We start from the raw sequence: 12874 nt of genomic DNA on the forward strand, positions 1-12874 counted from the left end.
ATTAGGTCCCATTCTTTCTTGGTACTGTTGTCATAATTCTGAATTAAGCTTATTCCGTGCTGTAAATCAGTTGCATTATCTTTTGGTGCTTCTGTAAAAATGTGGTAAGCTGTAAACTTTCACTAAGAACTTTAGCAATGGATCTTTGTGACCATGGACCCTCTTCTGTCTCGGATACTATATTTATCCTCGTATGATAAGAGCAAAATGAGCAAGAACAGTGTTGGTATAAGCTGATCAAACCTGTAGCTCTTGTTGTGGTTTCTCCAAGTTTATACATTTCTGTTGCTCCCTGAATTTTCTCCCAGTAACCACCTTTTTCTTCTCTCCCATCCTGCCTATCTCTTCCTGTGCCCCTGTGTGTTCCCACTCCCTCCCTGTACCTAGCTGTAGTCCTCCACCGAGGCCAACTTCTTGGGCTCCGGGGTAAGTCCACTGCCTCCTTCCTTCAGCTTGCACTCCTTTTACACCCGCTCACCTTAGCATTCGTATTTTTCTACCCTTCCATCCTGACATCCTACCTCTCCACCCATTTTTCCTCATCACTCTTTCATTTTAAGCTAGTCATCTGAGAAAAGTGAACAGAGACAGTAATGTAAATGTCATCATTTCCCATAGCCAAAACGTTTTTATCCATCTCATCAGCCATTGCTCCTTTTTTGTGTGTCAAAGGTACTTTCCTCTGATCAGAATCAGTTCCCTTGTTCTGGTAGGCCAGGTCTGAGATGGAGATTGTAAAGATTTAGTCAGTCAGCTCCAAGAAGCAGGAGTAGAATGTTCTTCCAAGGTCTTCCATGGTCATCCTTTGTTTTCCAAGGATGCTTCTCTTAATCAGTTTCCAGGCCAGTGGTAGTAGGTGCTGTGGCACCTGACAGCTGCAGATAATCAACCAAGACTTTTAACAAGAGAGACTTGGATAAATACTGAAGATTGTTTGGTTTTGTGCCAGTTAAGGCAGGGTCTGAGTTCGCCATTCAGATTCATACTTCAGCCTTTCCACAGTCAGAAAAGAGGATTTTTTCCCATTGTAGGATGTTCCTGTGGCTGTCCAGAAACATTATCAGCATGTCTCTCTTCCTTTTAAAGCATCTGGTATTGGTCACTGTGAGAAGCCAGATATTGAGCTTGAAGCTTGAAGCACGAGTACCAGCCCTGTCCCTCAGTCAGAGGAGCTGAGCCAGTTGTAGATGCTTACAGTAAACCAAACCACAGAGACGTGCAGAGAGCTTTCATCTTAGGGATATTCTTGTCCCTGCACACATTGATTCTCATTCTTCTGTCCAAATATTTGTATTTACCTCAGCATCCTATCATGAACCTGCTAGGTAAAAATCTCCTTTGTTCCTGAGCCACTTACCAGCTGAAATTCAGCCCAAGCCAACACAGAGAACTACAGATGATTAACTAAGCAATTCAGTTCTGCCTGGAAATAGAGAAAGTGAAGCCTTATGATTTTAGTACTGTTTTTGGTTTACTAATATGGGTACCTGCAGAAGGAAAGCATCTCCTGTCCTGGCCTCTGAGCACTGTTCTTTGTTCCTTGGTGAGTGGAAACATCCGCATCCTGAGAGCTCAGACCTGCAAGGTGCAGGCCTCTGAGCTGACTTTGAAATCCTTGGAAGCTGTGGGTGGTGAACATCTATCTTTCTGATGTTCATTGCTTGAGTAGCTGATCTTCTGTTTAAGAGCTAACTCAAGGACAAAGGAAGGCTCGTACTCTGCTGCTGTGACCTTGACTGGGCTGAGAGGCCTGCAGCCAGACACCGAGGCTGCTTTCAGCAGCCTGTGTGCTCAGAGCTTGGCATGAGCAAAGGACTTGACTTGGAAACCGTGAAAGTATTAGAATGAGGCAAGAGGAGGGCCACAAAGATGATCACAGGGCTGAAGCACCTCTCCTATGAAGACAGGCTGTGGGAGTTAGGGTTGTTCAGCCTGGAGAAGAGAAGGCCCCAGGGAGTGGCTTTCCAGTGCCTAAAGGGGGCTACAGGAAAGCTGGGGAGGGACTCTGTCAGGGATTGTAATGATAGGGCAAGGGGTACTGGCTTTAAACTAAAAGAGGGTAGGTTTAGAAATTCTGTACTCATAGGCACTGGAACAGGTTTCCCAGAGAAGCTGTGGATGCCCCATCCCTGCTCAAGGCCAAGCTGGATGGGGCTTTGGGCAACCTGGTCTGGCGGGAGGTGTCCCTGCCCATGGCAGAGGGGTTGGAACTAGATGATCTTTAAGGTCCCTTCCTTAAGTTTAGTGTTGGTGTAACCCCACCTTGAGTATCTTGTGCAGTTCTGGGTGGGCTCCATGATATAAAAAGGGTGTTAAGGTCCTAGAGAGTGTCCAGAGGAGAACAAAGCTGGTAAAAGGGCTGGAAGGCCTCCCCTATGAGGAGAGGCTGAGGACACCTGAGTTGTCTAGCCTGGAGAAAAGGAGGCCAGGAGGTGACCTACTTTGTCTCTGCAGCTTCCTGAGGAGGGGAAGTGCAAAGTGAGGTGCTGGTCTCTGTGCCCTGTAACTGAGGATAGGACGTGCAAGAACAGCACAGAGCTGTGCCAGGGGAGGTTCACATTGGACGTGAGGAAAAATTTCTCTACTGTAAGGGTGGTGAAACACTGGAACAGGCTTCCTAAGGTTCCATGGCTGTCAGTGCTCAAGAGGCATTGCGATAATGACCTCATTAATATGGTTTAACTTCTGGTTAGCCCTGAAGTGGTTAGGCAGTTGGACTTGATGATCTTTGAAAGTCCCTTCCACCTGAACTATTCTATTCTATGAGACCTTTAAAGAGACTTGAACTTTAAGGTTTTCCTTCATGGCTCATGAGTTTTCTCTTTCACTGAGCCCCTTCTGTAAATGGGACCAAAACTATCATTAACGATGTTCCTTCTCCCTGTCCCCAGCCAACAAGACATCACCCACTTCTGGAGAGGGCAGCCGCTCTGGTGGGGTCATCCACGTGTATGGCGATGACAACAGCGACAAATCTGCCAGCAGTTTTATTCCCTACTGCTCCATGGCTCAGGCACAACTCTGTTTCCATGGTCACCGTGATGCTGTCAAGTTCTTTGTCTCTGTGCCTGGTAAGGATGAGCACTGCCCTTCCTCAGGAGGGCCTTGTGCTGCTGTTCATTCTATGGCAGGAGCTTGAGCTGATCTGCAGCAAAAGCTTATCTGTACGATTTCTTAGCACAATCAGTGCCACACAGATGTCACTGTGGCTCGGACATTAGTCGTTTAAACTGCAGTGTCTCCCAGAGTTCACCAGCAGAAGGAGTTGTCCTGTGCAATTGTATCTGTGTGTGTTAAATACATGAGGGTTGAGCAGAGGCACTAACGGTACCTCTGTCCTGACCCAGGGAACGTCCTCGCAACCTTGAATGGGAGTGTGTTGGACAGCCCTTCAGAGAACCCCAGCACAGCAACCACAGAGACTGAGGGGCAGAAGCTGAAGAATGTCCTAGTGCTGAGTGGAGGAGAAGGGTACATCGATTTCCGGATCGGTGAGTGCCTGCAGTGGGAGACATCTGGAACAGGAAGGGGTGCGGGGCTATGATCACAGAGAGAAGGATCGCTGCTGTGGGGAGAGACATCTGGAAAGCAGGGCTGTTTTTCTCCTACCTTCTGCAGTGGGAGCAGATAGCAAGCATTTTCCTTGCACAGCACAAGGCTGCCAGACCCTGCCCCTGCCTGAGCTTGTAGTGCCATGCAGTCAGCATGAATGAAAAAAATAAAACCATCTGTGCCACAGGCTCCAAACGTTGCTGTCTCACTGTGGTCACCTATGCTGGTCTGTGGCACTGTGTCATAAACATTGGCTTCCCCAAACAGAAGGGCAGTTTACCCTACTGCTACAGATAGTTTGTTCCATTCATATGGGCCTGCTTCAGAAAAATACCTTGTTGTTATAGATGTTCTATATGCATACAGGAAGGTCTGCACTCATGCTGCCTGTCATCAGGCTGCAGAGACTGTAGCAGTGATACTCACCTCTTCTGAAGAATTCCAGGGCAGCATAACTTGGGATTTTGTGTCCTGCCTTTCTTACTCTGCTTTCTCTCTTCAGGGGATGGAGAAGATGATGAGACAGAAGAGAACGCAGGAGATGCCACCCAGGTGAAGCCAGTACTTTCTAAGGCAGAAAGGAGCCACATTATTGTGTGGCAGGTATCATATATCCCTGAGTGAGAATTTCTCCTTTCCTACCAACGTAAGTGTCCCTCCTCCCACCTGAATGCCAAGATGTACATACAGAACGTCTGCATTATACCTACTGCTGGAAACCGACCCCAGACAACTGCAGCGGCTCCTGCCTCGGACTGTCACCCCCTTCTAACCTCTGAACTTGCAGCTTTCATCTTGGGCCTGTGCGCTTTCTGCGTGGTTGGGTTATTGTTCTGCTCTGGAGCTGGCGTCTACAAGGAAGAGAAATGGCAGCGCATTGATAAAGTGAAGCCTGGAGCCAGAGCTGTGCAAAGACTTTGCCTGGGGCTGGGGAGATGGACTGGTGGTGGCTGTGGTTGTCCAGCAGGTTGCCTTGCTCCCACCTGCATGAGAAGTAGTATGTCACCCTGGTGTCCCCCGCCAAAGCAGTGGTGGTAAATCACAACTCCTACAACACTAGAAGAAATCCTTTCTAGTTCACCAGTGGACTTTTCACCTTATCCACTATGCACAGAGTACACTTAAGCACAGAATAATATCCCCCAGACTGACAGCTGCCAGGTCCAAGGAGCCTTCAATAGAAAGGAGCACTTCTGCTTGTTGGCTGGAAAAGGTGGCAGGGCCATTACTGTGGGGAACACATCCTCCATACGAGCAGATGCAAAGTCTCCCTCCTCTTCTGCTGCTGTTGTCGTAGCAGTAGTGCGCTGGGTGACTGTATGTGTCCAGAGAGAATTGTGTGGTAGCCTCCGATGGGTGGCAAGTGTTTGATTGTGGAGGCCATGGGGCCTTTGGAAGCTATGGTAACAAAGAGGTACTGGAACCTTGTTATTTGAGAGCAGAGAAGTCAGCAATACTTTTAACTCCCTTTCCAAAAAATGCCAGGCAAAAAAGAACTCTTGAGTTCATTCTTTTTGAGCCTGAAAGGTTTAGGATAAATTTGTCTCTATATAGCATTCGTTGGCTTTTAAACTCTGTAGGGCAGATAACGTTGGTGTACTGTGGATTCTGCATTAACACGGTGAGGTTACCTTGACTCATAAGGATGTGTCCCATCCTAGGAACTGCAGGCATCCTGCTGGAAGGGGGTGGCTGTTTTCACACGGTGACTGTCAGGTTCGGGAAGTGTGTAGATGCAGTCCAGGTGTACAGGCTGTCTCTCACCTGAGGTCACATGGAAAAGAGAAATGAGGCCAGATCTCCCAGCATCTTTTACATCACAAGCACTGACTGACTTTTTTATTAAGTAGCTTGAAAAGCTGTACATTTCTGACTCCTGAAAAGAATGACAACCCCGAGAGAAATTTTGACTGCCCTCCTTGTGTAAGCTGTGCTGTGGGATTGTAAGTGTGTGTCCTGCTTATAGGAGAAGCAGCAAAAATCGGGGTCAGGGAGAGCAGTTTTAAGCTCCGTATTCAGAGCATGGCAGCTCCAGATGTGGAGGTTTGTCCTTCCTTTCTGACAGTGGAGACAGACCTGCCTCCAAAGGGCATGTTGTTAGCGATGAATTGAGAAGATCCTGGTGGTCGTCTTGATTTTTCTGAGCTGTGCAGCACTCTCGGTCTCACAGGGATGTTCGCCTCCATCTCTGGGGAATATGTCCCAGGTGTGTCCTGCGCTTGTTGCCATGACCCAGGCTGCTCCCAAGGCTTGTGGTCTACAGCTATTTGTGTGCTGCAGGGACACAGTATTCACTGGGGAAGCTCTAACATGTAACATCTGTCCTGATTCAGCAGCACTGAAATGCTTTTTGAATCCACAGTTCAGAAAAGGCAGGGGCACACAGTTCCTCTCCACAAGGAACTAAGAGGACACATCCAGAGAACAGAGACCTCAAGTACCAAAGCACAGGGCCACAGCGGTGCCTGCACTGCCTGTGAGCACTGCTCGTGATGCATGGACCTGCACCACTCCTCACAGAGGCAGGAAACCAGCTGGATAACATCCTCCAGCCATCAACACACTGGAATCTCTGCCTTGCCTTTGGCTAAGGGATTCTTGGAACAGACACCCGCATGCAGAATGGGAACGTTTCACCAGGAACATCTCACTGGGGTACTGCTGACCATGCTAGACTTCTTGTTCGCTTTCCCCAAATGTTTTCTGCTAGGACAAGTTCTTTGGGTCACGGCGCAGAATGCATTAAAGTTAACAAGAAGATAGACATTTAGCTAGCAGATTCCACAGACAACTAACAGTTAATTATGGCCCAGAAAAATTCATAATTTGGCCTAATTTAAGGTAAAAACAAGGCATAGTAAGTCCAGTTTATTAGCTCTGTTGAACCTCCAACATGAAAATAGAGAATTGCAATGTTCTTACCTGTTTGTTCTGTATTTGGTTTTATCAGTAAAAGTGACTCGGTCTTCTGTTACCCACTGATCCCTGGCAACATAAGGAAACCGGTCTTGAGTCTCCAGCAACAGGTTCCTTTCCAGTTGGATGCATGTCTTCCTCCAAGAGAAGCACATGCGTAAGAGGGGTAGCTACAGCTAAGTAGAACCATTTTCTACTGTCAGCTTCTGTTATTTGGTGGCTGCTGGGCAGCAAGGTGAGAACTGACTGGCTTCACCACACTTCCCTGTCATATCTCCACTGTGATGTATGTAAAGTATCTTGTATGTTACAAAAGGATTTTAAGAAGTGTCTTAAGGCCTGTAAACTCCGCTGTTTGGTCAGAAGATGGCATTCTGTAAAGAGACCGCTGTATGAATACGTTCCCATGCTTTTTCCCCTATGCTATCAAACAACAAACCATATCTGTTCTGTATGTAATAAATGTGTTAACATCAGCAAGTGCCTGTATATCGTGTTCGTATAAAGGCACTGGGACTTCTACTCAGCCTTTAATAACATCATGATATTTAAATGGGCTCCCCCATTTAGCAATTTATTAGCAAGAAATGAGATGTTTATTACTCACTGTACTTGAGCAGGAGGTGCTGATCCTCCAAGCCGCATGCCCTTGAGGCAAGTGCAATGTGTTGCTTCTCCCAGAGTCCGATATAAAAGGTAGAAAAGGACTGTTCAGCTGCTGGCTACCTACAGCAGCCCTTGTGGAGTCCCCTTCTGGTGAGATAGTAGGGTTAACATGGCAAGTCTCAGCTTTCAGCGCTCAAGTTACCAATGTCCTGTCAGTACAGGGTGGTGGTTCACAAAGTGCAGTAGGCATTAGTGACATTCAACACTGCAGAAAGTTTACCACACTTGTCTGCTCCTCTTAGTCTCAGCAGCATTTATACAAGTTTGTATTTATTTTTTAGAGTTGAATTCATTCAAAGGATATGCGTAGCAGTAATAGATAAGAAGTGACAGAAAAGTAGTAAAAATTAGTGAGTAGGATTATGAATCCTGACTCTGCCAATTACCACCTGTCAGTCCGTAGAGTGAACTGCATGAAGCAGGATCCTTGCTGCTGGCCTCCCAGACAATTACATGAATCTACTTCCTCATTAACTGCCTATGCATCCTTAGGGCACGTGTGTGAAACTGTAAACAGTAGCACACTGTAGTATCAGTGACACGAATAGTTTGGTGCAGTAGCTTGAGAACAGAGCACTTGGAACATGGTCACTTGCCTTGCAACTAACTGCTCTGCCCATGGTGGCCTATTTAGGCCTCCCACCTGCAATCCCTATGAAGACCAGTGGAAGAGTCCAAAGCTTTACAAGACCCAAGTGAATCTGTAGCATGTTGGAAGCAGTAAACAAGCTCTTGGAAAAGGCCCTGAAGGCAGGAGCCCTGCCTGACAAGGGCTGCCAGGGTGCTGCGTGCTTTAAGCAGGTAGGCGAGGCAGCTCCTCTGTCCCCTCTACTGCATGTCCCAGGATTTCCCTGCTCTGCCCTGCGGTGGCTCCAGCCCAGCCTGGAGCTGGAAATGATGTTTGAGTTTATTCCTTCCTCCCCCATGGAGCAGCAGCTGTTCCCTAGAGAAAGCAAGAGAGGGAGAGCCTGGTTTTAAGCATATGCTTGTTCTCTTGGTTTTACTCCATGACACATCCTCATGCTGTTGTCCCCGTCCTGGAGTGCTGTCAAGGCCGAGCATAAATTCTGGAAGCAGTCAGGGGCATGAAGAGCTGCAGGAGCAGCAGGCAGAGGAACACTGGGGCAAAAGCACCCAAGACACCTGTTAATCCCAGAGAAGGTGAGGACCCCCTGCAATGATCCCACTGTCACGGGACCTGAAAGCTCTGCCCTCCTGAAGGCAGAGGAGCCCCAGCAGGAGTTGTGCTGGAGGCCTTTAACCTCAGGAGCCAGCCCTGCCTTGAGCAGCAGTGCCTGACGGGAGCCTCCTCCACAGGGGAGCTGTGCTGCACGCGCTGTACCCAAATGCATTCATGGTTAAGGAGGCTACAGAAAACAAACAAGCTGTTCTCCATCCGCAGCAAGCTGCAGCTGGAGGTCTCACAGCCTGTAACAGTATTTGTGCATTTATCACCACTGAATTTTCCACTCCCCTTGCTTCTAAAGCCAGGGAACCAGCACTAGTATGTACCCTTCACAGCTCCTGCCATGGGCTGAGGAATGAGCGCTCAGTTCTTCCCAGCTTTTGGGCCTTGCCATAGGACCAGCTTTTAGCCCATGAGAAAACCCTCATCCCATGGCAGCTTAAAGTTTCAGAAGCCTTTGGTGAGGAACCCCATGCTAGTGCAGGTGGCCGATGTTGACCCATTTGCTCCTGGCTGTTGACAACCCCCTTCTGGTAGCTGTGGACACATCACTCTGTGCTATCCCGGCCTTCCATACACACTGGAAAGGGCACAGAGTCCAGTTTTTACTTGCTTGCAGTAAATTCCTTGGTGATTTTAGGATGCTGCTGCAAATAGAACAGCAACTCTCAAGTATTTACTGCAGCAGACAAAAGTGCCAAATAGCTCCTACTGCGGGAAGCTGGGTTCCTAACCTGAGCAACTTCTGTGATACCTCCACCACACCCAGAACAGAACCACTCCCCAGCACCCTAACAGCTCCTGACACTGCAGCAGAAGCCACAAACACTGTGAGAAAAAGTGAAATTCTGAGCACTGCACTGAAGAGTTGCATTTTTGCAACTTTTACCATGACCGGAATATGTGCTAGTTTGTTATTAGCTGTTACTGTTTGAAGCCAATCCCAGCTACCTTGTACCTCCAGAACTGATTCTCTCATCTCAGGACAGTCATCACTGGGAATAAAGCTCAGTATCCAAAAAAAGTTGTGTTCCTCCCACATTGTTCATTGCTATAATATTTAAGCAACTCAGATACTCCGCCCTGGGTAAAAGGAGTCTGATGCCCCTCTTGTATTTGGTAAACTAAAGGTTCTGCATTTGTACCTCAACTAATCACGATGACCTCCAGGCATTGGAAAAAAATATCAAGTTTTCTTAGAAATGTACTGTGGAAATAAGAAATCATTTATTTAATCAGAGAGATACATTTACACACAGCTCTGGGAAACAAAGTGATATTCTTAGTTATTTTTCTGTGATTTACAAAGGTACTTAAACTACCTGAAAAACGTTCTTTAAAAAGAAATATACTTTTTCAGGCTGTAAGGGAAACTGTACTTCAAGGAACTGTAGCTGGGTGACAGGAGCTACAAATTCAGAGAATATACAGGGAACCAAGAAGGTTTCCTCTGCTGACTGAAACTGAAGTTATGGAAAAAAAAAAAATCTGAGTGTTTCTGCACCTTTCCTTTTAGATGAGGTTACCATACAGTCCTGTGGAGAAAAATACGAAACCTGGATCCACCATACCACAGTGGGCAGTGGGTCTTCGTTAAGGTGATGTGCTGTTCACACGCAGCAAAAACATGGGGGAAGCTCAGGTGATAGAACAAGACTTTACACGGATGTCCCTGTAGTTTTTTTCTTTGATTCCTGAAGGTGAGAGGCCACGGCCTTCTTCAGATCAATCAGTGGCTCCTCTGTGATTGCTCTTCCCTCTTTCTGCCACTGAGCAAGGATCATGGCTCGGAGCAGAGGTGGGTATGGAAGGTACCGAACGGTTTCCTCTGGCACTGGGGTGAATTTCTTGAAGGTCTCCTCCTCATGCTTGGGCACCATACGCCAGTCATGGTACATGGCTTGGTCGATCTCTTTCATTACTTTTTCGGTTTTGCCTGAGAAAAGATGACGAACACCAGTGGTCAGTGCTCTCAACAACAGACTCCTTCCACGAAACACAGCAAGCGTCAACTTTCCTGTATCACAGATGGTACAAGAGGCAAGAGTAAAGGAAACTTTGGAAAGATCACACAGTATGTTCAGCCTATACTATGAGGTCCCACTTCTGTCCTTGGAAATCAGAACACGAACAAAGTGAAAAGGTATCAGGCAAATTGTTCTGTGCTGACCAGAAGTCATGACTTGTAATATAAAAATCACTTTGCCTCTCTCTGTTTTGTTTACCGTGAGTAAGAATGAAAGCAATTTATCTCTACAGTGATGAAGGCTCCCTGGGAAGTTTCATGTTAAAAATAACCAACAACTTTAAAAGCTTCGGGTGACAAGTGTTTCAGAAACTCCAATAAGTTACGTTTCTAAAGCCGCTTTAAAAATTGGAAAATTCACTCATACAACTCTACGTATTATTTTAAAATCCTGGTAATGTAAGTTTACTTGCCAGCGCTCCTGTTTCACTGATGATTTTACCTGGGGTGTCCCCACGCGTTCATCCCGTGTCTCGCTTCTGAAGCCTGAAAGCAGTCTGGCACCTCACCTCGTGCCTTGTCAGTGCGGTACCTTTCCCCATGCCCGAGGTGCACTGGCTTTCCTATAACATTCCTTAGAATGGGAACGCGAGGGCTAGACCCCAACATTTGAAACTAAGAAAATGAAAACTTTTTTGTTACCGATAAATTTGAGAAAAATAAAACACAAACAAACTGCGGCTTTCCTGCAGCTCCCCCAGCCCCACACGCTCGGTTCCCCGGCGCTGCCAGAGCCCGCAGGACAGCGGGGAGCCCCTACCTCTGAAGGTCAGGTACCCCCAGGCCCTGCCGTGGTCCATGTTCTGCAAAGGAAGCGAGAGGCGCTCAGCGCGGGGCCGGCCTCGGGGGCTGCCGCCCGGAGCCCCCCCGCCCGCAGGCGGCCCGGCGCCGTTACCTCGGCCGTGTAGTCCGCCCGGACCTTGGCGACGACCCAGTAGCAGGGCTCGTCGTGCGCCCAGAGCCAGGACTTGCGGGTGACCGTGCGGCCCACGCCGAAGCGCGGCAGGCGGCAGAGCAGCGCCAGCAGCCGGCTCTCGCTGCGCGCGTCCCGCCAGGCCAGCGCCGGCAGCCGCTTCTGCGTCAGCGGCCGCCGCATGGTCTCGTAGTCCAGGGCGAAGCGCTGCGAGTCCCGCGGCCGCTCCTTCAGCGCCCGGTACTGCCGGATCTTCTCGGCCATGGCGGCGATGGGCCGCTGCAGCTTCTTGCGCGCCATGGCCCCCCGCGGCCCCGGCCCGGCCCCGCCCGCCGCTTCCTGCCGGCCCGGAAGGCGCCGCGGCGGAGCGCTCGGCGGGCGGGGCTCGGGAGGCGCCCGGCTGGGCCCCGCTGCCGCCGAAGCGCCCGGCCCAGCGGCAGGCGGGGTGCGCTGAGCACGGCTCCTGCCGGCCGGAGCCCCGGCAGGGCTGGGGCAGGGCCGCGGCGCGGAGCGGTCAGACCCGCCCGGGGCCCCCCAGGCTCTCGCCCGCTGTGGGCGGCGGTCAGGGCCCAAACACCCGGGCTGTCGCAGGCAGCGCCCTGACGCTGTAATGTACCGCAGTCCCTTTGCACGTCACACTCGTCAGAAGGGGCTCGGGTAATCACTTAGTGAGGTTTTAGCAAGATGAGGCCAAGTTGTGACCTGCTTCCCCGAGTCCAGACCAAGTCCCCCACAGCAACGACCGCTCCGACAGCAGCGACTGTAACGGGGCCGGGCCCCACCGTCTGCCTTGGGGAAGCAGAACACTGCTTGGGTCTGGCCATGTTAGCCCGTGGACTGCGGCTGCAGACTGGCAAATTAAACCTGACAGAGGTGTTTCTTGGTGTTTCTTTTCGGTTTCGTTTTCTTTTTTTTTCTTTTTTTTTTTTTTAAACGTATCTTATATTGAAGGAAATGCATCCATCCTGGTAATTCTGTCAGTCCTTTACTGAAGGCATTCAGACACAGACACCAGTCTTGTCAGCGAGCAGACGAGAGATGTGCACAGGAAAGGGACGTGTGTGGAGGTTACAGAATAAAACTCCGTGTCAAACGACGCTGATGTTCATAAAGCACACAGTGGCCGGTCGGCCATGCAGTTCACCGGGGATACGAGTGCAGTGCACGGGCACCTGCTGGCAGCCGGGCACACTTCGCTCTGGACGTCCTGACAGGGTTTTCTCGGGTAGCGCTGTCACGCCTTGCCTGTCCTTCCTTACGGCGAGCTCTCCCCGCCGCCCCGGTAGCCCCACGGGGACCTTTCCTGCAGACGCTCAGGTGGCCGCGTCCCTCAGCAGCACCGGCAGACCCCGGGACGGCCGCGGGCACGGCGCAGGCCGGGCACGCAGCGCCCACCCCTGGCGGCCCGGCAGAGCGGCCGTGACCCGTGGGCGCCCGCCGCCCGCCCCGCCGAGCTCAGCGCGAAGCTCTCCTGCCTGGGCCGCCCCCTGCCCCCGCGGGGCCCGGGCCCAGGCTGAGCGCGGCGGGCACGGCGCAGCCCGAGGCCGCCGGGGGGTGCCCGGGGGGTGCCCGGGGGGTGCCCGCGGCCCCGCCCCGCCCCGCCCGGCCCCGCCCC

General features: G+C 50.3%; 2 protein-coding genes across 2 annotated transcripts in view; one reads left to right on the plus strand and one right to left on the minus strand.

The window, feature by feature from the left end:
* MAPK8IP3 (mitogen-activated protein kinase 8 interacting protein 3) overlaps window positions 1–6944 on the plus strand; it is a 69236-nt gene extending 62292 nt beyond the window's left edge. The window contains exons 28-31 of the mRNA XM_084296023.1: window positions 388–426; window positions 2892–3071; window positions 3348–3491; window positions 4055–6944. Coding sequence (XP_084152149.1) covers window positions 388–426; window positions 2892–3071; window positions 3348–3491; window positions 4055–4176 — 485 coding nt within the window. The 3' untranslated portion in view covers window positions 4177–6944. The remainder of the gene's footprint in view (window positions 1–387; window positions 427–2891; window positions 3072–3347; window positions 3492–4054) is intronic.
* A 2581-nt stretch (window positions 6945–9525) lies between these two features.
* On the minus strand, window positions 9526–11646 carry MRPS34 (mitochondrial ribosomal protein S34). Its single transcript, XM_084296258.1, has 3 exons — window positions 11242–11646; window positions 11107–11149; window positions 9526–10256 (listed from the first exon to the last, which is right to left on the minus strand). The coding sequence occupies exons 1-3, from the start codon at window positions 11557–11559 to the stop codon at window positions 9979–9981; spliced, it is 639 nt and encodes a 212-aa protein (XP_084152384.1). The 5' UTR covers window positions 11560–11646; the 3' UTR covers window positions 9526–9978.
* Between the last annotated feature and the right edge of the window lie 1228 nt (window positions 11647–12874).

Source organism: Netta rufina, assembly GCF_964035555.1.
Source record: "Netta rufina genome assembly, chromosome: 15".
Classification (NCBI taxonomy): domain Eukaryota; kingdom Metazoa; phylum Chordata; class Aves; order Anseriformes; family Anatidae; genus Netta; species Netta rufina.

Excerpts from the sequence above, each read along its gene's own strand:
- MRPS34 (XM_084296258.1), bottom strand. The coding sequence starts at position 11,559 with ATGGCGCGCAAGAAGCTGCAGCGGCCCATCGCCGCCATGGCCGAGAAG. Across the intron at positions 11,150-11,241 it reads GGGCGGACTACACGGCCGAG|AACATGGACCACGGCAGGGC; the intron begins GTAACGGCGCCG and ends CTTCCTTTGCAG. Across the intron at positions 10,257-11,106 it reads GGGGTACCTGACCTTCAGAG|GCAAAACCGAAAAAGTAATG; the intron begins GTAGGGGCTCCC and ends ATCTTTTCTCAG.